General features: G+C 56.6%; 1 protein-coding gene across 4 annotated transcripts; it reads right to left on the bottom strand.

Annotated features, from left to right (window-relative positions):
* Positions 1 to 47: 47 nt before the first annotated feature.
* Positions 48 to 22856, bottom strand: AXIN1 (axin 1). 4 transcript variants are annotated; one of them, XM_053364437.1, is made up of 11 exons: positions 22753 to 22856; positions 20780 to 21766; positions 12437 to 12577; positions 9555 to 9651; positions 9175 to 9312; positions 8108 to 8643; positions 7558 to 7734; positions 6686 to 6931; positions 5266 to 5373; positions 1916 to 2083; positions 48 to 1245 (listed from the first exon to the last, which is right to left on the bottom strand). In XM_053364437.1, exons 2-11 carry the CDS (start codon positions 21658 to 21660, stop codon positions 1119 to 1121), a joined length of 2619 nt encoding a protein of 872 aa, XP_053220412.1. In that variant the 5' UTR covers positions 21661 to 21766; positions 22753 to 22856; the 3' UTR covers positions 48 to 1118. The 4 variants fall into 4 exon arrangements, with proteins under 4 accessions (XP_053220412.1, XP_053220413.1, XP_053220414.1 ...); XM_053364438.1 differs by having other exon boundaries at positions 8108 to 8640; XM_053364439.1 differs by lacking the exon at positions 5266 to 5373.
* Between the last annotated feature and the right edge of the window lie 269 nt (positions 22857 to 23125).

Here is a 23125-nt window from a genome sequence, read left to right as displayed (position 1 = left end):
ACGCAAGCAGAGGATGGCAACCCACACAACTCACAAACACGCAGAGCTGCCATCTGAACATGGGCTTTTATTCCATTATTATCCAAGTACCTTTTAAAAGATAAATTGTACAAGTCAACATGTGAAAAAAACGTTCGGGAGATGCCAGCCGCTGGCCCAACCACTGGTGGCTGATGCCGTCTTTAGAAAATGTACATATTTACAAGGGAACCCTTCAGGAAAAAAGGGAAATGAAAAACCCGCAACGGGTCCGAGGCCTTCGGGGTCCCCGCCGGCACAGAGGGCAAGCGGGACCCGGGGAGGAGGCCGTCCGGGGCAGTGGGTGGCAACAGAACAGGCGTTTGAAGGCACTCGGTGACGTACGCAAGAAGGTGCAGGGCTCTGGCGAGGGCAGGCGCCCCCACAGCCCAGGGGTACCTGGAGAGCAGCAGGGGGGGGAATCAGGCAACTGGGGAGGAGTGGGGAGGCAAAGGCTGCCCCCGGCAGGGAGGCAGAGCAGGGGCAGCCACCATCCAGGGTGAGGGGCACTGAATACACCCAGATCTATGGGGTGCAAGGAGGAGGCTCAAAGGGGCAGCCCAGAGGTCCCGTCCCACCTCCCAGCAAATGCCAGGCTGCCCCTTCTCTAGACGATGAAATCTGCTCTCTCCGCAAGACTCCCCCCTCCCCAACCCCTCTGACCTGGCAAGGTGGGCAGCAAGGCGTGGAAAGGCCGCGGGCTGAGATGGAGGGGCCAGCCGCAGAGCAGCAAGGTGCAAAGTATCAAGTGGCAGCTCGTTCCACGGGTGAACAAGCACCCTTTGGAGCTTCCCCACCTGTGGGGCTGCTGTCGCCCTCCCCGTCCCAGAGGAAGCATGTTCACTTTTGGGGGGGGGGCTGGACCGCCCCGTTCCTGATGATATCAAAACGGGCGGCTTCGGTGAACGGCCCCCTAATGCGCAAAGCGTTATGTTGAGGGGGCTGGTGGCCGCCCCACAGGCAGACAGGGGGAAGGCAGAGCCATTCTGGGCAGCGGGTGTGGAAGGATGCCAGTGCTGCCGGTGCCCCCCCTGCCCCCCTCCCTGGCCGGCGCTTCCGCCCATCTCTGGCTGCTTCCGTCTCGCTCGGCCTCCTCTGGGCTAGTCAATCTTCTCCACCTTCCCAATGATCTTCTCCTCAAAAATGGGCAGGACGGCCTCATCCTCCCGCACCTCTTCGAACACCACGCCGCAGTCGAACTCGTCGCTTACTTTCTTGAAGTAATACCTGCAAGATGGGGGACAGAGAGTGTCTTTTTAAACCAGGGTGGAGAAATCTGTGTCGCTCCAGGACTGCGGCTCCCATCATTCCTGACCGCTAGCCATGCTGCTGTGAGCTGAAATCTGGCGACACCAGGAGGGTCCCCAAAGCTCCCCCTGCTTTAAAGCAAGTTTCTAGTCCTCATCAGAATACCAGAAGGGTCATGTGGTGCATGGCTGCGCTGACAGAGGGCTCCCCTCACAGCTCAGGTGCCCCCAACTCCTGCCACCTCCACCTCTAAAATGGGCCCATTCTGCTCTCTGCCAATAAACTAAAGGAGAGGTTCTGCAAAAAAAAAAAAAGGAAATTGTCGGTTCAGAAGAAAGTGTGCAACTCTGAACATGACGTGCCATTTAGTGTGTTTGGGGTTTCCCTTGGCATAGGCTTCCTCAGCTCTGATGCAAACAAAATCGGGTTTTGACTTGAGTTTCCTTCTCCAAATACCTCTTGGCTTGGTTCTGCGGAGGTGAGATTTGCACAGCGATCCGTCTCCCAGGCCAACCGACAGAGTTGGGGCCCACACATTTGTGGGACTTGTCATCCCCAGGGGCAGAGGCTGGAGGCCACGAGCCAAAGAGGGGAAGCACCAGAGGCAAGGCTTCTTGCCCAGGGACCCGAGGCATCCCTCCCTGCTCACCTGTAGTTCCCTTTCTTGGTGAGCAGCTCCTTGAAGTGGCCCAGGGTGACGACACGGCCTTTGACCAGCGTGCGGTAGGGGATGGGTTCTCCGCAGAAGTAGTAGGCTACCACAATGTTCTCGCAGGGCTGAGCGGAGCTGGCCCCCGGCCTCTTCTGCACCTTCGCCCTGCAAGGCAAACACAGCACAAACCCTTTACACGGCGGGAAGCCGATATACCACCTGCTGAACTTCCTTGGAGGAGGGAGGGAACCAGCTCCCTTGCAAACGGCACAGGCACCCCCTGCCGGGACCCAGGAAGCTCTGGGGGAGAACAGCTTCCTCTCCAGTCCCAGAAGCCCAAAGGAGAAGGGCGGCAGGTGACTGGAACTTCCCATAGCCAAAGGGCAGGAACACAGAGAGAGGAAAAAGCCACAGCTCAGAGAGGGGGGTGCCCAGGCCGGGGTGGGTGGGTGCTGCAGCCATCCCAGCATTGCTACCTGGGGAAGAGGGGGACAGATACCCCCAACGCTTACTAGGCAGGGAGCTGAGCAAAAGACCTTTCCAAAAGAGGGGGGGTGTTGATTGCCTCAAAGACCGAAGGATTTGTTCAGACAAAGGGATGCCACCTCTTTCTCTGGGAACGACTCGGCCCCAAGATGTCCCTGCTAAGGGAAAAGCCCTCGCCAAGGAGCCTCGCCAAGAGCCCTGGACCAGCACACAGCTCAGCTCCTGCACAATTCAGCTCCCTTCTGTAGGAAAGGGGGCAGGAGGGGCTCAAAGCAAGAAGCCGTCCCAGCCCACTGCTCCGGCGCAAGCAATGAGGGGCCATTGGCTGCACCCCTCCACTCACCAGCCTGTCCCTTCCCTTCGCCAGCCCACCCTGGCTCTCTGCACGCTGGCCGGGTGCTCAGACCAGACACAAAACCTTCTAGTGCGGCAGGAGAGCTGGAATAAAATTCACATCTGGCAAACAAGGGCCCCTTTGGTTTCAGATAGTGCAGGGGTAAAGGTAAAGGGACACCTGACGATTAGGTCCAGTCGCAGACGACTCTGAGGTTGCGGCACTCATCTCGCTTTACTGGCCGAGGGAGCCAGTGTACAGCTTCTGGGTCATGTGGCCAGCATGATTAAGCCACTTCTGGTGAACCAGAGCAGCACACGGAAACGTCGTTTACCTTCCCGCCAGAGCGGTACCTCTTTATCTGCTTGCACTTTGACGTGGTTTCGAACTGCTAGGTTGGCAGGAGCAGGGACCAAGCAACGGGAGCTCACCCCGTCGTGGGGATTCGAACCACCGACCTTCTGATCGGCAAGTCCTAGGCTCTGTGGTTTAACCCACAGCGCCACCCGCGTCCCTTAGGGGTAGATGAGATTAAAAAGCCCAGAACACAAATATTAATGGCCCTCTAGTGGCTATGATGACTCACTTACCAGAAGTAATGTATTTAGGGCTGCCATACTTCCGGATTTTCCCAGACATAACCCAACACTTTTTTTGGCGTTTTTGAAAGCTCAACAACTTTTGGGGCATCCTAGTTTTTACTTTTTGAAATATGGCAACTTCTGACCAAAAGAAGCCTCCTAGGCCTAGATCATAATAGAGTCGTACCTTGGAAGTCAAACAGAATCCGTTCTGGAAGTCCGTTCAACATCCAAAACGTTCGAAAACCAAATCGTGGCTTCTGATTGGCTGCAGGAAGCTCCTGAAGCCCCATCGGACGTTTGGGTTCCAAAAGAAAGTTCGCAAACCGGAACACTCAATTCTAGGTTTGCGGCATTTGGGAGCCAAAACATCTGAGTTCCAGGGCGTTTGGGATCCAAGGTATGACTGTATACACCAGGAGGCTTAACTTAGTCAGAATCGAGTCCGCACTTCCAGACATTCCTTCTGGAGGATCTGTGAAAATGTGTGTCCTGGGTTTTTTGGACTCATGTTCTATCCATGTACCATCTGAAACCAAAGGGGCATGTTGGTTGCCAGATGCAAAAAATATTGGCATTCTTTTCAGCTCTCCAACCCCAAAAGGCAAGCCACAGAACAGGCCCCACGGCAACAACAGTTGAGAAGAACGTCGGAGGAGCTCTGCTGCCACCAAGGCCCCCCTGGCCCAGCACCTCTCCCCTCTCCCCGTGGCCAAAAGCAGCTGGAGGCCAGCAGTCCTCTCCTGCTGCTGCCCCCCAACGAGAAGCAGGCAGCCTTCCACTGGCACCAGGGGGCATCAGCCCTAGAAGCCACGGAACCTCCTCCTCCTCCTCCTCCAACTTGTCTAATCCCATTTTAAAGCTGACCGAGACCACCTGCCGCTAACCCCTGAGCTGCACTGGGCACCAGGGGCAGGCGGGAGGCTGAGGCCAGGCAACCAGAGGAGCCAGAAAAACAAGGACTCCCTGAGCAGGGAAGGAGGGAGGGAGGCTCTCCACCTGCCTAGTGGTGGCTGCCTGCCAGATCAGAGGCTTCCCAGCAGCGCGTGAACGGGCACATTGGGGGCAAGGAGGCTCCAGGGGGTCCCTGCAGCCTCCCTGCTGTGCCCTACAGGACCGCCTCGCCTGGTATGCCCCGCGGAGGACCTTAAGGTCCACAAATGACAACACTTTGGAGGTCCCAAGTCGCAAGGTGGTTAGATTGGTTTCAACCAGAGCCAGGGCCTTTTCAGTACTGGCCCCAACTTGGTGGAGCGCTCTGTCACAAGAGACTAGGGCCCTGCGGGACTTGACATCTTTCCGCAGGGCCTGCAAGATAGAGCTGTTCTGCCTTTGGTTTGGACTCAGCCTGACCCTTAAGTTTCCCTCCCCTTATGGTTTTGATCTATAGGCTACTTTTAAAATGAAGCTGCATTTTAAATTGCATTTTAACCTGTATTCCTTTGGTGGAACACTCTGTCCCAAGAGACCAGGGCCCTGTGGGACTTGACATCTTTCCGCAGGGCCTGCAAGACAGAGCTGTTCCGCCTGGCCTTTGGTTTGGACTCGGTCTGACCCGGATGTTTCCCTCCCCTTATGGTCTTGATTTATCAGCTACTTTTAAAATGAGGCTGCATTTTAAATTGCATTTTTACCTGTATTTTAAACTGGTTCCCCCACCTCTCTTTTTCCCGTATTATGTTTTTACTGTGATTTTATTGTGTTAGCCACCCTGGGCTCTGGCCGGGGAGGGCGGGGTATAAATAAATTTTATTATTATTATTACTACTACTACTACTACTACCACCATTATTAGGGTTCCCTGGTCCAGCCGCCCCGTGGCTGAGGCCGGTCCTGGCAAGGCGGCAGAGCGAAGCCCCCTGGCAGGGTGGGGGGTGGGGAGGGTTCTAGAGCCGCTACGGGACGGGTGGTGGGAGGGAGGAGACAGGAAGAGCTGGGGCACCTACTCAGACTCGGAGAGATCCAGGTCGGAGACGGCGGGCACCACACTCAGCAGCGGCATGCAAGCCGGCCTGACAGAGGAGCGACCTCGCTGGATCACCTCTTGGGCATACCTGGGGAACAATCTCAGACATTAGACAAGCCTTCCTGCCGCTGGCCGGGGAGTCCCGTGGGGTGCAGGCCCCAAAGGCCGGGGGCCTGGGGCCTCCTCTCTCTGCCCCTCTCCCGGGGGCCTGCCCAGGGAGCTCAGAGAACAGGAGGGAAGCTCTGCCACGTGGGGAAGGAGGGAGGGGGCCGGGAGAGGCGCTGGCAAGAGACCCAGGCCAGGGCCCAAAGCACAGCTCTGCTCGGGGTCCAGAAGCACAACAGGAGCCGACCTGGTGGCCGTTTGGGCAGGAGGATGGATGGGTTTAAAAAGGGATGCGACAACTTTGCGGAGGAGGAGGAGGAGAGGGCTCTCAATGGCCAACAGCCCCCCTGGCTAGGCTCTGAGGCAGCGGTGCTTCTGGTTGATAGCAGCTGAGAGTCTTCCTGGGATCAGGCTCCGCATCCAGGTTGCCTTTGGGGGCCTCCTCAGAGAACAGGATGCCGGATTAGAGGGGCCACGGGCCAGATCCAGCGGGGCTCTCCTTATGAAGGGGGCACCACACCCCAAAGGCCACCAGCAGCGGAGGCGTCTCCCCCACATGACAAAGGGGGCTGAGAGCTAGTCACCTGGGCCCAAAATGCACACACACACCCCACCCCTCTGGAGCAAACAAGCCCCCTCCGCTCCTTCGCAGTCGCCTGTGTCTTTGTGGGGGGGGGTGTTTCCTCACAGAGCTGGCAAGTCTCACACCGCAGCCTCCCAACTGCAGCACAGAGCAGAGGGCGCCCCCCCAGCATCTCTGTCTGTTCCTCCAGTCGAAGAAGAAATGAGCGCCAAGAGGCAAGAAGAAAGGGGAGCTGCTCTGCCCGTTGCAGCTGAGATACCCCCACCAGCCATGACCCCAAAGTCCCAGAGGAGACCCCCCCCCCGCAAGTGCTGCTCTGCTTAGCAGGTAAAAGTGCAAAGGGGAGGGCTGTGCAGAACACCCACCAGCCAGCAGCAAGCTCTGGACTGCAGTTTCTCCCAGGAGTGGAGGGGCCAGACCAGCCCCTGGAGGGCAGCAGACCCCCTGCAAGGCACACCAACCTCCCCCCGGTTTTGCTACAGGCCCTTGAGGGTGGGGAGTGTCTTTTGGCCCCCATCTCCAGCTGTTCAAGGCCCTTCTGCCTGCCTGCCGGGGAGCCAAACCCAGCAGCCCCCTCCTCACTCTGAAAGGCAGTGCACCAGGTGCAGGGCCAGGGGGTCTGGGGGAGACAACCACCCACCCACTCCTGGTCAACCCAGTGGCCAGGACAAGGCCACACCCCCTCCCCCAAAAGTGCCCCCCCCGGCCGTACCGCTGCTTGGCCGGCGGCTTCCCCGTCCTCTTCTCCTCCTCCTCCAGGCGCCGCCGGGCTTCCTCCAGCTGCGTCAGCGGGTTGGGGGCTGGGTTGGGGGGCATGGTGGGGTCCTGGATGAAGGGGTGCGAAGGCTGGACGACGTTGCGCAGCTGGGCGCTGACCCACGGGTGGACGGCCATGGGGCGCTCCACAGAGACTGGCCGGGGCAACTCATGGGGCAGCTGCTTCTTGGCCCCGGAAGAGCTGGGGAGGGGAGAGAGACAAAGCAGAAAAGGTTTTGGGATAGTACAACTAGTGCTGTAGAAGGGAGTGAAAGAGGCGGGGCCCCCCCTTGAATTTTAGCATCACGCAGACTGCCATTGGAATGAGAGAGCCCAATGTCCCCCTCCTTGTGGAATTGGAAAAAAAACCTGTCAAAGATCTGGCCAGTTCTCTCCCTCTCCTATGTGCCCCCCACAAGAACCGCCCCCCCGACAGATCAGTGCAGAGCAACAGATAAGGGGCTCTCTGCCTCCTGCCCCTTCCCCGAGGAACTGGAAAGTTGGGGGGGGGATCTTCTTCTGAAGGCCTGGAGGGGGGAAGAGGGGGTAGCAAAACATAATATATACTGTATTTTTCGCTCTATAGGACGCACTGGACAATAGGACGCACCTTGTTTTAGAGGGGGGAAAACAAGAAAAAAAAATTCTCCCCCTCTCTGCCCAGCGCCTCTTCCGCGAAGCGGCAGGAGGTGCTGCGCAGAGAGGGGGAGAATTTTCCCCCTCTAAGGAGGCAAGTCCCCTTGGGCTCCCCCCTGCAGCCAGGCAGCCTTGCTTTCTGGCAGTGGAGCTTTCGCACCCGTGGCCGCCCGCTCCCCCTGCCCCTCTCACCCGTGGCCTGTCTTCTTGTGCCTGCTGATCTCCTTCTCGCCTTCGATGATCCACTGCATGATCTTCTGGTTCTTCTCCACGTCCTCCGAGGAGCCTGGAGCGTCATAGCCACTGCCGTCGCTCTTCCCCAAATCGGCTTTCTTGACGCTCCTCTTGGAGAGCAGGCCGGCTTTCCCGCTGCGAGGAAGAAGGAAAAAAGCAACCGCCTCAATCATGAGATGCTCCCAAGAGTGGGATGGGGGGGGTGTGATCTGCTGCACTGCAGGCAGCAGAAACCCAGGGGATTGGGACCCCAACCCTGCGCTTGTCAGCAGAAGGAGCTCTCTCTGTGTGCTGGAACGCCCTCCCTCACTGCCCAACGGACACTGGACCTCTTCCAGCCCCAGCCCTCCATCCTGCCACTGGCTTGCACCAAAAATCCTCCTCGCCGGGAAGGAAGCTCCATGGAGTCATCCTCCCCCCCTGAGCATTTCTGCCTGGCTGCCCCTGCCCACCTGTGGCTCACAGGGGCCAACGCCCGTCCCAATGGGCCCCCTCCGCCGCCACTCACCCATAAGCCGAGGGCTCCGGGGGGCCCAGGCTCTCCCCATAGGCCCGCGACTTGGCAGCGTAGCTGTGCGCGTCCACGTTCCAGGCGAAGGGTCCTGGCGCGCCCTGGCCGGCCTCCGCCTCGGGCGGCTCCTTGGGCTTGAGCGCCCCGTGGTGGTGGACCAGGTGGTGGTGGTAGACGTGCTTGTGGTGGTGGAGGCCGGCCGCGTCCGCCTTGAGGGCCGCCTTGGCCCCGTGCTTGCCGTGCCCGAGGGGCACCGTCCCCAGGAAGCCGTGCAGCTTGCCGGCCAGGCCGCCCTCGGGGGAGCGGGGCTTGGGCGAGTGGCGCCCGGGGCCCGGCGACTGGCAGCCCGGCGTCTTCATGACCCGCTGCACGTGCTCGTCCAGGATGCTCTCGGGGTTCTCCTCGTGGGCGTCCCGGAGCTGCATCTCGGCAAAGCGGGGGGCGAAGTGGGGCAAGGCCTGTGGCAGGGGGAGCTTGTGGCCCACCAGGGGGGCCCCCAAGGAGATGTCGGCTTCCTCGCCTTCCTCCTCCTGCTGGGAAACACAAGGCGGGTCAAGGGAGGGTGGGGGAAGACAGATCTTAGGGAACACCGGCCGGGAAGAGTAAGTGAGGGGGCTGGACGGGGGGGGGGGAGATGTCAGGGGCTAGCTGGACAAAGAGGAGAGGTGGGAGGTGCCAGCCGGGGAACCCCCAAGGGAACCCCCAGAGGAGGATGGCTCAGAGCCAGGGACACAAGGGAGATGTCAGAGGGAGAAGACTGGGAGGTGCTGGATGCTGAAGGGGCAACAGGGTTTAGGGAGCAGGTGACAGGGAGCAGTTCAGACTCAGAGGCTGAAGCAGAGATGGGGGGGGGTCAAGGGACTGCAGAAGACTCCAGGGAGTCTCCCTCTCCGTCTGTGACAAGCCCCGCTCCCCCCCCCCCCGTCTCTGAGAACGCGCAGAGTAATGAGGAGAGCAGAACAGAGGTGCACAGACACCACCTGATACTGCTTGGGGAAAATCCAGGTGAGGCTGGGGCAGGGATCTCCACGCAAGCCCCAGCTGCCCCCGCCGCCCCTACTGACCGCTCGGACACGCTTCAGGCGCTCCTCCAGCTTGGCCTCCGCCTCCCGGTCCCTGAGGACTTCCTCCAGGCGGTTGATCAGCTCGGCAGCAAATTTCTGTGGTTCAACGTGGATATCCTTTGGCATTCGGTAAGTACGCTGTGGGAACGACACGCAGCCCTGGTTGGCAAAGGGGCCGGCCACACCCCACACCCCAGCCACGCAGCGCACAAGGCCCCGGCCAGAGCCCACCCTCGATTGTCCACCAGCCCTCCCGACTCTGACTGGCAGCTGCAGAGGGAGAAAGGCCTTTCTCAGGGGCTGGTCCTGCTGGGCCTCATCCCATAAGCAGAGCGGATGCTCTCCCTCTGGAAGACAGAAGGAGGCTTGGCGTGACTCACGGGAATGTGAGGTAGTGGCACTCGTCCATTTGCTTTGGCACTTTCCTGCATCTCTCGGCGATGCTGCTTCCGGAGTCGGTACGGCGGGATCCCGTCTCTGGCAAGAGGAAACAGTGACAGTTTGCGCAGGGCAAGGCAAGCTCCAGGCGGAAAGGGGTGCAGCGGGGACAGTGCAGACGGCCAGGTGTCATGGACTGGCTGGAGGCAGAGTAGAGGGGGAGGCAGCAGCCAGGGAACCCCCAGGGCAAGGAGGCTGGGCGACCAGGGGTGGTCAGAGGGAGAAGAGGGAGCAGACTGCTGGCAGGTGTCGGAAGCAGAAGAGGCAACAGGGCTTAGTGAGCGGGAAGAGAGCAGTGCAGACTCGGAGGCGGAGTGCAGGCAGGCTGTGGAAGAAGACAGGGAGACTCCCCTCCTGCTGTGAGCAGCTGCCCTCCCCGCTGGTCTCCCAGAATGTGCAGAGAAATTACAACAGTGGAGCCACGAGAGGCAAGAAGACAAAGGCTTGGTCCACTGGGGAAGGAGCCTTAGAGAGCGAAGGGAACTTCTTCAATGGCACCCTTTAAATGGCACCTTTTTGACCTTTAAAGCCCTATGCGGCCTAGGACCCACATACCTACGGGACCGCCTCTCCTGGTATGCCCCGCGGAGGATCTTAAGGACCACAAATGACAACACTTTGGAGGTCCTGAGTAGCAAGGTGGTTAGATTGGTCTCAACTAGGGCCAGGGCCTTTTCAGTACTGGCCCCGACTTGGTGGAACGCTCTGTCACAAGAGACTAGGGCCCTGCGGGACTTGACCTTTCCGCAGGGCCTGCAAGATAGAGCTGTTCCGCCTGGCCTTTGGTTTGGACTCAGTCTGACCCTCATGTTTCCCTCCCCTTATGGATTTGATCTATGGGCTACTTTTAAAATGAGGCTGCATTTTAAATTGCATTTTAACCTGTATTTTAAATTGGGGTTTTTTCCTATTATGTTTTTATTTTAATTTTACTGGTGTTAGCCTCCCTGAGCTCGGCTCTGGCCGGGGAGGGCGGGGTATAAATAAAATTTATTATTATTATTATTATTATTATTATTAATGGGAGCAAGACCTCCTGGAAAGAGTTCCCGAGACCACTTGAATTTTCCAGGGGGTACTCAAGGCCACGCAGCACCATCAACTCTTTTTGTTGTTGTCAAAAAGTGTGGCACATACTGTAACGACTTCATGGCGAGTACTGGCACTTATTTTTCTAGGAAAAAAGCCCTGCTTACACCTGACACCGGGTGCTGCTGCCTCCCTGGATGCCAGGCCCACACCTTGAAGCAGGATAGCGAGGTCCACAGAGAAGGGTGTGAGGGCCACATTGCAAGGCATCTCACAAGAAGGGATCTTGCCCCCACCCCCTGGTCAAGTCCTGCCAGCTTCCTCCTCTGACGCAGGCTGGCTGCCACCACTGCATGCCCACAGCGGCCTCTGCGGTCAACGGCTCAGACTTCTCCCCCCCCCTCACTTCCATCGCAGGTGCCCACCTGCCCAGGACAACCTGTAGATGGCTAAATATTCTGCCCCCCTTATTTTTAAGAAGAGGCTGGCAAATGTGTCCTCTGTGGCAGGCATGCCAGGAGCAGGGTGCCTCAGGCGTGGAGCTGTAATTGCTGCAAATATTCAGGATTTATTAGGTGTTATTTTTAGAAATAGGCTGCCTGTGGGGATCATTCTTAAGGGAGCACCACAACCTGCCTTCGACCAGCGTCTCTGCAATGGGGAAGGGGCTTCATCCCCCACTGCAGCTCCAACGGCAGTTTCCTGACCTTCGGCACAGAAAAAACCCTTGTAAACCCAACATTTGTTCTTCATTAGACCCTTCCCTGGGCTGCTGCTGGCTCTCGTTACAGCTTGCGTGGATTTACTCAGGTTAAATAAATCCGGAGTTTCAAAAACGAATTTCTGCAGGAAGAGAAGGTCGAGGCCTGCAAGAGACCTTTGCGATGCTGCAAGGGTGGCGACCGTGTCTCTGCCCTCAGCACAACGCAAATGGCTCTGACCACAAGCAGGTGCACGCTTTCCAAACGCACAAGTCCTCCGGGGCCAGGGAAAGTCACACCCGGCCACCACTACGAAGGAGGCCTGGCATGGAGAGCCCTCGCCCACAGTGCAACGTGAAGCTTCTCCCAGAAGCCAGGGGGCGGGTGTGTGTGTGTGGAGCTATTAGCCCCACAGCTGGGAAAGCCCAGGGGGTCTGCAGAAGAAGCCGGAGCAGGCAATGGGAGGCAGGCTACGAGGACAAGACTCCCGTCAGCCACTTGCTGGGAGCCAGGCCTACCTGCCTGCAGCAATGGGAAGGGCGAGGCAAGCTGCCATTTTGCTAATATTGTTTTACAGATTATAACTGCTTTACTGATGACTTGTTAATCATATAACATGACTTATGCTGTAACTGTGATGCTTAGCTTATTTTTTAGTTGCTGGTTTGTTAACTGAAAAGGTTTTACTGACTATTTGTTAATTATTACATGTATTATATGTAATCATATTATATTCCAGGCAGTTCTTGCGGTGCTCTGTTCTGCTGTTGCTGTTTATTGTTTGTAAGCCACTTTGGGATTCGCTGGAATGGAAGGCAGTGTAGAAATACAGTACAGTAAACCGAATCGAATCAAGGCAGCAATAAGCAGGCTCCCCCTGGCTCCCTGCGCCCTCCAGATGTTGCTGGCCTTCGACTCCCCCTTCCTCCTCCCTGGCTCCCATGGGGCCAAGCTGGCTGCTGGGGCTGCTGGGATTTGGAGTCCAGCCGTGCCTGGAGAGGACTCCTGTGCAGGCCACGCCCCCTCTGCTCCCTGCTCCGCCCCCTTGTCCTGGCAGCCCAGTCCCAGGTGTCTCTCTCGGGGCAGGTACTCACACGCTGCTGTCTGTCAGCGACATGGTGTCGGCGTCACTGGACATGCTGTGCTGCTCGCTGTCGTTGGCGCTGGTGGCGGGTGCCAAGGCGTAGCCCGTGTTGACGTAGTAAGGGTTGACTGGCTCTCTCCAAGGCCCATGCCTGCAAAGGAGCAGAAAGAGAGAAGGGGGTCCCAGTCACCCTCCAGACTCCAGTCCCTCGAGGACCCCGCCCACCCAGCCTTCAAAATTCCCCAGGCACCAAGTGCATTTCACAACTGGCGCGGTTGCCAGCTGCGACCACACGGAGATCTCTGGGCGCCAGGTTAGTGACAGACATGCCCACCTGGCTGGCCCCTCCAGCTTCCTTAAGCAGGTCAGCAGAAGAGTTTATCTGTTCCATTTGTCTCCCACCTTTTTCTCCAAGGAGTCCATGGTTCATGCCCCTCCTCATTTGATCCCTACAACGACCCTGTGAGGTCAGCTAAGAGGCTGTGACTGACCCAGTGAGCTTCATGACAGAGTGTGGATTCGAACTCTGATCTCCCAGGTCTTTGTCTGACACTCTCACCACTACACCCCACTGCCTTCCTGAAGTACTTCTGCTATGGGGCTGCTCTATATATTAAGTCGGTAAATAAATAGCAGAAAAGCAATATGTCCCTTAGAGAAGGATTGGAAATATTTTCCTGGAAGCCTGAATTAAATTTATTCTCGATGGTTTTATCTGAGGTTTTAATGTGTTGCAAACCACTTTGAGATATTTTTTCTTTAAAATATAAAGCGCTGGAGACATGAACGATGGCGATGAAGAATAATCCCCACTGGGGAGAAATGGAGCCTCTGACATTTGGTTGTGGCAACCATAATAACCAAGGTTTAAGGTGCCATTTGGCAATTGGCTTATATATCTGAGCCGCCACAGAAACATGGAGCCAACGTGAGTGGACTATGGCACTTAGAGGACGCTTAACTCACCACCGGAGGGTGTTAAGAGGAATAACAAAGAAAAGTGGGCTTGACTCTGCACGGTCTCAATTTATATCCTTGATGAACAACAGAACAGCCATCTCCCTTCCATCTCAGTCACAGCAGCCGCTATGGAGAAATCATCTTAAGGCTTTAGACTGACGTGTACCCTGAGGATGGCAGCTTAATCTTTAATGTAGAAGATTTTCCAAGTCGGGTTTTTTGCCTTACAACTGTATACAAGACAATAATACATGTACATGTATTTTGTCCTGGAAAGCAACACTTCATGCTTGGTAACTGTTTGTAAAGGTCCCAATATAGTCCGTATTGGGGGGGGGGGGATGGTACAATTTGCCTTTGGCACCTTCTGGGTCCCACCAATGGGGACTGCAAAGGGGGCAGAAGCGACTTGGAAGCTCCTGCAGAGAAGCAGCCCCACAACTAGGAAGTGCCAAAGGCATCTGGTCACACGTACAAAAGCCCCCAGCACAGACCTCCACCATTTCCCAAACTAGATGGCACTGAGCGGCCAGCAGAGGGAGAACACCAGCCCCACAAGGCACAACCACGTTGCACTGGGTCAAGGACCAAGGAAGACAAAACTGGGCTCCCAAGAAGGCAGCCAAGGCATGGAAGGGGCCGAGCTCAGGCTTGCTGGCAGAAGGCCCCGATTCATTCCCTGACAACTGTGGGGGAAAGCACTGGGGAATACCCTTGGAAAGCCGTGGTCAACCAGAGAAGATGGCAGCCAACCAGAGAGGACCCAAGGCTGCTTCACATGCACCTCTGGAGAGGGTCTTCCATCTGCCCAAAGGCTTCCTGGGCAGAAGTCTCCCAAAGAGAGCAAGGACCCCGTATCACCCACCCCCAGGGCTGGGCTCTTGCAGGTCCTATAAATGGGTAAAGGTAAGGGAGCCCTGGACGGTTAAGTCCAGTCAAAGGCGACTATGGGGTTGCGGCACTCATCTCGCTTTCAAGCCAAGGGAGCCGGCATTTGTCCACAGACAGCTTTCCGGGTCATGTGGCCAGCAGGACTAAACGCTTCTGGCACAACAGGACACTGTGATGTAAGCCAGAGCGCACGGAAACACTGTTTACCTTCTCGCCACAGAGGTACCTATTTATCTACTTGCGCTGGTGTGCTTTCGAACTGCTAGGTTGGCAGGAGCTGGGACAGAGCAATGAGAGCTCACCCCGAAGGGGAGATTTGAACCACCGACCTTCTGATCGGCAAGCCCAAGAGGCTCAGTGGTTTGGACCACAGCGCCACCTGCATCCCTGCTATAAATGAAAGTGGGAAGGAGACCTGGGGTTTTTCACTTGAGGCTGGAGTTAAAAAATGCTTCCCTGTGGACGTGGAATGCCCAAAGGGAGACCCAGCCAGCCATGATCAGGGACAGCACAGTTTAAAACACCACATAAGGCTGATTAATATTCTACAGACTTTTAAATATGCTTGGGGGGTTATTGTGTTTTCCTTTTTTTGCTTTAACTATTTACTTGTGCTTTTACCTTGCATTTTTACCCTGTGACTCACGCCCTGAGATCTTGTAAGAAAGGGCTGAATATAAATCTAATACACAACAACAACAACAATAACATGACCAGGTGTGGGGCAAACAGAAAGGGATTCTGGAAGAAGCACCTGCGTCCTTCACCCACCCGCATACTGCCCCCCCTGGGGTGTGGATCTGGAGATCAGGCTGATCCATGTTTAGGGCCCTCGGAGGTGGCAGCACGAGGCTTCCTCCGACCCAAGGCAGCGGAGCGCTCCCCAAAGGCACCAGCGTCCCTGCCTTGCTGGCTGTGCAAGAAGCGGCCCCTGAGCTTCTCCAGGTGGCCCTTCCCAGAAAGGCCCAGGCTCTCTCCGCATCCAGCAGGCCCAGCTCAGGGCAGGCAGCCATGAACGTTTCCCTTTATTAACAGAAATTCCAGGGAGCTTTTCATCTGGAATGCATTACTATGAGCAGAAGGAAGGAATGAAAGAAACGCCACCGTCCGCACACAGACGGGGGCAAACTGTTCCAGATCCCTTCCTGCCCTGTTTACAAGAGCGGCTTCGGCTAGGGAAGCAAGCCTCCTGTTTCGGGAACGCCAGCCATTGTTCCCGCGGGGTGCAGGCAGCCTCCGGGGCCAGCTTCACCTCCAAGGAGCAGGACCCAGGTCCCAGCATGGGCAAAAGCAAAGGGCCACGCCAGCCCTTGCCACCTTCACGTGGCTCAGGACACCCAGCTGGGCCAAGAGCAGCCCGCAGTGGCCAAAGCAAGAGGGGCAGCAGGATTGGGGGGGGGGGGACACACTCCACCAGAACATGCTAGCAGGAGGCCTGACCTAAGGGACTGGTCGAAATGCTCAGCACTGGTGATGGAAGGGAAAGATGGAGCAAGCTAGGCTGCTGAGATGCCAGGAAGAGGAGCTTCAGGCGAGGGGAAGGGGAGGAGGAGAGTCAGGGCCTGGGAGGAGCAGGAGGACTGGCCGGAGGTGGCAGGGGGCTGGAAGGAAACAAGGCATGCAGAGGAGGCTGAGGCTGAGCAAAGGGGCAGAGGCCTCCTCTGGCAGGCAGTTCTGGCTGTGTGACGCAGGATCTGGGCAAGAGTCTGAGAAGTGGACAGACCCAAGGGGCCGTGGCCATGTTCCCTCCTGGGCAGAAGACCAAAGGAAGGAGACAGGCCCCGACCCAACGGAAACAGACCCATGTCCCCAAGCTGAGGGTTTCCGTATTAAAAGCACAGAGGAGACGTCTGAGGATGCCCGTCCACAGGGCAGGCCACGAACGAGGTGGGCTCAGGGGCCCAGTCTGCATCCAGCAGCATACCAGCCTAGCTTCACCTAGTGGCACAGGCCGGCCTTGAGCGTGAGCAAGTTGGGGGCTTTCAGCTCTGGTGGCTGAAACGTCTCTCTTTGCAGAGCTCAGAAGGAATCTCAACAATTTAAACAACAAGAGCCTCCCCCGCCCCCTCCCAGGCCGCCAGATTCGGAGCCACTTTTTCCATTTCAGCCAAATCCCATCTGCAAAGCTTCTGGGGTTGTTTTTTTAAAAACACCTGTGCTACTTCGGATGCGGTGCAAGAGGGGCAAAATGTCCCCCGAAAAGCGTTTTTACAGAGTCGCATCCATTCCTCACCCTTCCATTCTGCGGTCTATTTTTACCCCAAACATTTGGTGCACAATTGAGGAGCAGCAGCAACAGGTGATGCCGTGATGCCTGCAAGGCGGGACGTGTGTTCGGATCACACTCACCAATCCAATTAGCTGTCGAAAAGGGGATGGAGGCAGGCCCCTCTGCAGAAATAAATTCCCCCAGCTAGCAAAAGCCTGCGTGCTTGGAGCTCCCTTTATTTGTAGGAAGTGCCGCAGGTGCCTATTGCACCCACAAAGGGCATTTCCAACTTGAGCTTTATGGTCTGGAGGCACCTGGCACAGCTACCCTGCTGAAGGCGGGCAGGTCTGGGGGGGGGGGGGAGCCTCCTGGAAAGAACTCAGGTGCTGCCTTGCGTTCCACGACTGTGGAAAGGCAGGCAGGACATCATGGTGGAAATGGTTAAAAATAAAACAGCAAAATCGGCAAGATATCCATGCAGAAATGGGACTTCTTGTTCCAAGAGGCAGTCAAGATTTTTAAATGGATCCTGTAACACAGAGGACATGTGGCAAATTGTGTTTTGATCCAGTCAAAAGTCTACCTGCCTTCGATGGATTGTGCAAATGTATAGCTAGGAGGGCTCATTTGGGTGACTCCAAGGGAGAGAAAAACAGCCGCCCAAGTGCGCAGGCAAAACTGCCGAGACCCTTCCTGGGTCGGGAACTCCCACATGGAATTGTGCGAGGAGGAGAATGTGCTTTTTCACATTATGTGCCATGACAAACACTTTCCTGAAGCTGAAAGAGTTCTTCTCTCTTGGAAACACACCAAGGTGCAATCTGAAGTTGAATTCCAAACTGATTCAGGTGCATCAACTTCAAACACGAAACAAACACCCAATGAGACTGTGATTTTGGGGGAACTGGGGTTAAAACGGCCTTGAAGCTTGTCACTTCCACTGCCAGTATCGGGGCCCAAAGACGACGATCCCATTGATCCCTAACGCAGGGCAGCAGCAACTTTTAAACCACTAAAGTAAGAAAATCAGGTGGCTGTGGGCTCTGCTTAATAATAATAATTTTATTATTTATACCCTGCCCACCTGGCTGGGTTTCCCCAGCCACTCTGGGTGGTTCTTATTGCCCTCTCTTGCTAGCTCTGGAAACTGGGGAGGAGGAGCAGAAGGAGAAGGTTTCTCTTCACACAGACCCTGAAATAGGGTTTTCTTAGGAGTCTGAAAGCAGCCCTAAGAAACAAGGACCACAGGTGTACTTTGCAAAGAAAACACACCACCACCTGCAGCCATGAACAAAAACAGGATGTTTAGGCAAAGCATCCCCACCTGACCGTCCCATCTCAGCATCAGCAGGTGCCCCACCAGGTCCCAAAGCTTCTCTCGGCCCCCTTGCCTCCCTCCCCCCGGGAACACCCTTCAGACCGTCAGTCATTTCAGAGACCAGCATTGCTCTGTCATGGCAGACAAGGGCTTCACCGCCTCACGTGCAATTCAAGGGCTGGGTGCAAAAGGGGCTTTTAAGGAACAGCCACCTGGAATCTTTTTCATGAAGGCGGTACTGACAGCCCCCCCCGCCCCCCCCGGTCACAATTCATCCAGAGGACCCTGTTCCTGGGACTGCTTCCCATCTCCAAGCACACTGCCGACCTTAAAACAGGGAATCCGGGAATCACGTTGCCAGAGGTCATCATGGGTGATGGTCAATTAAGTTTTACTCAAGTGCAGACCGGTTGAAATTAATGGACCTGTATGGAGGGTGTTCATTCATTTCAAAGGGATTACTCTGAGTAAAACTTAGCAGACTACTACCCCACACATTTCACTCCGGTGTGACTCTGCCATAGGGACCAGCAAGGGAGGCAGAGAATCTGTCCTTCCAAATGGCTCCAGGCTGTGCTTTGTGTCACGACGCTGTTTCAGCATCACAGGTGGACCCATATAATCCCCCCCCTGCACACCCTTGCAAGTCATAAACAAGGAAGACACACACTCTGTCATTGCAGAACAAGAAGAAACCTCTGTAGGCCTTGCCGTCTAGAGAAACAATGAATGGTTACCAAACTCAGCCAAAGTTACTTCAAAGCTACCATCTTCCCAACCCCCATCCCCGACAACCAGTGTTCGAAATTCCCCAGGTGCCAAGCACGTTTTGCAACTGGTGCGGTTCCAATCGTGCCCACATGGAGATCTCTGGGTGCCAAGCTGGCAACACCATCTGGCTGGCCTCTCCAGCTTTCTTAAGCAGAGAAGCAGAAGAGTTTATTTATTGCCTTTATATCTCATCTTTTTCTCCAAGGGGTCCATGGTTCACACGCCCCTTTTCAGTTTGATCCCTACAATGACCCTAAAAGGCTGTGACTGACTTCAAGGTCACACAATGAGCTTCATGACGGAGTGGGATTTGAACCCTGATCTGCCAGGCCCTGGTCTGAGACTCAAAGCACTACGCCCCTTCTGCTATGGGCAGCCATATAAATTAAGTAGGTAAATAAATATGGGGAAAGGAAAGTGTCACATAGAGAAGGATCTGAAATGTTTTCATTGAAGCTTGAATTTGTTTTATTCTGGATTGTTTAATTTGATGTTAAGATATTTTCTTTAAAATATAAAGCAGTATAAATCATCATCCCCGATGGCCGGGGGGGGGCAGGGAATGGCGCCTAAGCATTCCGTTGTGGCGACCGTAACTGAGGTTCAAGGTGCCATTTGGTGATTTGCTTTCTAACACAGCCTGAACTGCGGCAGCTCGCCTGGATGTTAGCACCACCCTTTAAATACAACTGTGCAGACTTCCAGCAACTCACCTGCCCACGAGAGCCACAGCGTAAGTCTCAGGGTCTGACCTGTGTAGTGTCAAATGGTGGCCTTGCTTAAGCTAGGGCTGGCTACTTGCTGGCCTACAAAGTTCCCCATCTCTTATCTAGGAGGGGAAAGTTCCGGGACCTTTTGTATCCGGAAGACCTCCAAGGCCAGGGATGGTCATCTGGAGTTCAGGAGGAGGAATGCCATAGCGATACAGAGGAACAAGTCATAAACCTCTCTCTCTCTCTCTCTCTCTCTCTCTCTCTCTCTCAAAGGGTCTTTTAGGAGTTCCAAAACTTTGCCCCCAGGAAAATGTTCTCCCAGAAGCACTTGGACCAGGGGTCACCAAACTTTTCCAGCAGGGGGCTGCTCCACCGTCCCTCAGACTATGTGGTGGGCCAGACTATATTTGGGGGGGGGGGGGAATGAACGAATTCCTATGCCCCACAAATAACCCAGAGATGCATTTTAAATAAAAGGACACATTCTACTCATGCAAAAACACGCTGATTCCCAGACCGTCCGTCGGCCGGATTGAGAAGGTGATTGGGCCGCATCCAGCCCCCGGACCTTAGGTTGCCTACCCCGGACTTGAAGGTTCAAACTCCACAAGGAAGGCCCAGTAGCTGGGATCGTTTCCCAGCCTCCTGAGTAAACTAGCAAGAGATCAGAGGAGCGCCTCCTTCTCTTGCGGTTTCGCATGCAACATTCCTGTCTCAAAACCCAGATGAAAACAGTACTCAAAACGGAAGGCTCCCAGCATCTGCAACAAGGGGCGGAATTTGCTTGGGGGACGATGAGATCCAGCTGTTGCCCTCCAGACTGCTAAGACAGTAAATGCAATAGGCGAAGGGGGTGGAAGAGCTTATCTCCAGAGCATAGCAAGAGGGAGGGGGGACCTGCAAAAGCACTTCTTGGAGTTCCCCTGCTGTTTCTAGAAGCTGTTGATGCTGGGGTTGGGTGGGGGGCAAAGAGAGACAAATAAAATAAAATGCAATTTGAGCCTGGAAGTAGATCGTGGGATATCTGGCTTGAGTGGATCTTTAAAAAAAATCTTACTAGTTTATGTGCTATGTTCTTCTAATAAGTTTAGAGCTTATTCTAGGTTATAACAAAGTTGTTGGGGTGGGGTGGAATAGACGGTGTGAGACTCAGAGGCCAATTCTGGAGAAATTCCCAGCAATGCATCTATCGATAACTTCACCAAAATTGTTGCGAGAGCAGTTAGGCAGGACAGCAAAACTGCCAGGAGCTTCAGGCAGGGGCTGCAGCCAAGCATTGCAGACGGCAGGGGATGAGCTTCGCTCAAATCTCTGCCACTGTAAGGAGGAAGTGCTGGGCCTGTAACCCCTTTGAGCTCTTCCCCAGCCGCCAGGGGGCGCCTCCACATCCTGCCCTGCTACCCGGCGGAAGCAGACTTCTGCCCCACGAGGTGGTGGCACGTGGTGGGGCAAGCGAGCGTCGCTCACACGGAGACAACCTGCAGCTCTCACCTGTACTCTCTCCCCTCGCTGTATCTCCTGGACGACGTGGCTCGCTGCGTGGCCGTCTCCAGGAGGAGCTTCTGGGTGAGCCGGCTGGAGGGAGCAGACTCCCGGCCGGCCATCTCCTCCTCCACCTCTTTGTCGCACTTCCATTCCTCGTCCTCGTTAAGGGTAGGCAAATAGCCAGGGAGACACTTCCCTGTCCCCGACCCTGAGCTCTGGTCACTGTACACCTTCGGACTCTCCCCACCCGTCCTTGTATACTCCAAATAAATATCCGACTTAAGGAAGAGGGGGTACGTGTTCTCCTCAATCATGGACTGGATCTCCGTCTGGGCCTGGTCGAACATGGCCGGGTCGATCAGCTGCTTCATCACGCAATCTTTTATAAAGCTCTTCGTGGCCGGCTTGATCTGCCGCGACACAATCCCGTTATTGTCCAGAATGTACTTTTTGTAAATGGCCTTGGCCAGCTTGAGCCTCTTCTCCTCGTTGGAGTCACACGGCTCCAGCTTCCGGAAGCCGCTGCAGGCAAACCAGAAGTCAAGCAAGTCCGCGCAGTCCTCCTGCTTCAGGAAGGTCCGGAAGAGGTTTATCCCATCTTGGTCGTCCAGCAGAGAGTGCAGAGACTCTGCCCATCTCAGGTAGGGAGGGGTGGGAGAAGCGCTCCCCTCTGGCTCATAGCCCAGGTCCAGGTCAGGGCGCCTCGGAGTGGCCGTGGAAGTCTCGGTTTTGATGGCATCGCACTTCCCGGAGTAGAACCCGTGGCCGCTAAGCCGCAGGTCCGTGGAAACGAGTTCCCCTTCCTCTCCTGGCACCGGGGGCCTCGGAGCATCCTCGGTGAAGCTCCCCCCAAGGTCCAGAGGGAAACCTTGGCCCTGCACACTCATCTTGACGGCATCCGCGGGCGTAGCAGCAGCAGCAGCAGCAGCAGAACGGCGGCCCACGCCTCAGCGGCCCAGCAGCCCCTGCCCCAGGGGGAAGACACACGGCCGGCTGCAAGGTTGGAGAAGGATGGTTAGAAGGCAGCGCAACGCTCGCAGGCTCACCCTTCCCAAGGCCCTGCAGCCCACTCCTCCGAGGAAAAGAAGGCAAGACTTTGTCGAGCTAGGAGGGAAGAAGCTGAGCATCTTCTCCCCCAAATTAAGAGAGCCAAGGGCCCCGAATGAGCCACGCAAAGGACCTGAACGCAGCACACGCGCCTTTCCCCATCCTCAGACGGGCAATGGCCCCCCGAACCCCTAAGAACTTCCTGTCAATTCATGCACTGCAAAGATAAGAGAAGATAACGAAGTTCCCTTTCTGGTCCTGATCTTGGAAAGGCCCAAAGGGGGGAAATCAACACCGTGTAGCTTTTTTTGACAGCACACCGGGATGCAAAACGATGCAGCGGGGGCTTTTAAGAAACCTCCCGAAAATATTATTTGTGCAAAGTATCGTGGAGAGCTCTTAAGAGGGAAATGGGCAATCCTTTGCAGGTAAGAGCTCTCTCTCTAGCACAGGAGAGTCATTCTATATTCCATTGTATGACAGAAAGACCTTTGGGGGCCCAAGAAGCCCAGCCACTCCACTCCTCCGGCTCTGGGGGCTGAGGGGCCGCCCCGTCCCCCCCCCCATTCCCAGCTGCCCTGGGAAAAGCCAGACCCCGGCCAGTGTGCCCCCCAAGGGTGGCAGGACAGCTCCCTCGGGAAGGCAGGAGCCTCTGGGTCTCAGGCTGGGTGCAAGAGATTCCTGCCTTGCAGGGGGTGGGCTTGATGACCCCGGGGGGTCCCTCCGGAGGGAGCCACCCCTTCGCGGGGACCCGGCCCGCCGAGAGGGGCGCCCGGGGGTGGGCCGCGGAAAGGGGTCCGACGGGGCACTTCCTGAGGGGGGACCCTCCTCCCTCCCTCCGCCCGGCCCGACACGCGACAGGCACGTGTGAAGGAGGCCGCCCGACCCCGCAGGAGGCCGCGGGCCCGTCTCCCTCCGTCTGCCTCCCTCACCGGGACAAGGAGGCGAGCCACGGCCGCGGCCCCGGACGGGAAGCCGCCGCGCAAGGCCGGCGGCCCCGGGACTCCGCCGCCGCCACCGCCGCCATCATCCGCGCTGCCGCCGCCGCCGCCCCGGCCGAGGGCTCCGCTGCGCCGCCTCCGCCGCCGCTCCCGGTGGTGGTGGTGGGCCTCGTCGTCCTCCTCCTGGTCTCCGCCTTCTCCGCCTCCTGGCCTGGGCCTCCTCTCCGGCCTCCCTCGCGCTCCCTTCCGCCGCCGCCGCCGCCGGAGACGGACGAGGCTCGCCAGCGCCCCCGCAGGCCGCGCCGGGGAAACCGGAGGCCGAGCGAGGGAGGGGAGGAGGGAGGGAAGGGGCTGCGCGCGCACG

This window comes from Podarcis raffonei, chromosome 14 (assembly GCF_027172205.1).
Source record: "Podarcis raffonei isolate rPodRaf1 chromosome 14, rPodRaf1.pri, whole genome shotgun sequence".
Classification (NCBI taxonomy): domain Eukaryota; kingdom Metazoa; phylum Chordata; class Lepidosauria; order Squamata; family Lacertidae; genus Podarcis; species Podarcis raffonei.
The sequence above is the reverse complement of the archived record's forward strand: the minus strand, read 5'-3'. Positions and strand labels throughout refer to the sequence as shown.

Bases quoted from the DNA above. Each gene is read 5' to 3' on its own strand.
- AXIN1 (XM_053364437.1), bottom strand. From the start codon at position 21,660: ATGAGTGTGCAGGGCCAAGGTTTCCCTCTGGACCTTGGGGGGAGCTTC. The intron at 9,313-9,554 runs GTGAGTCACGCC...TCGTTCCCACAG, and splicing joins TGCCACTACCTCACATTCCC to CGTACTTACCGAATGCCAAA. The intron at 2,084-5,265 runs GTAGGTGCCCCA...TTTGCCTTGCAG, and splicing joins CTGGATCTCTCCGAGTCTGA to GGCGAAGGTGCAGAAGAGGC.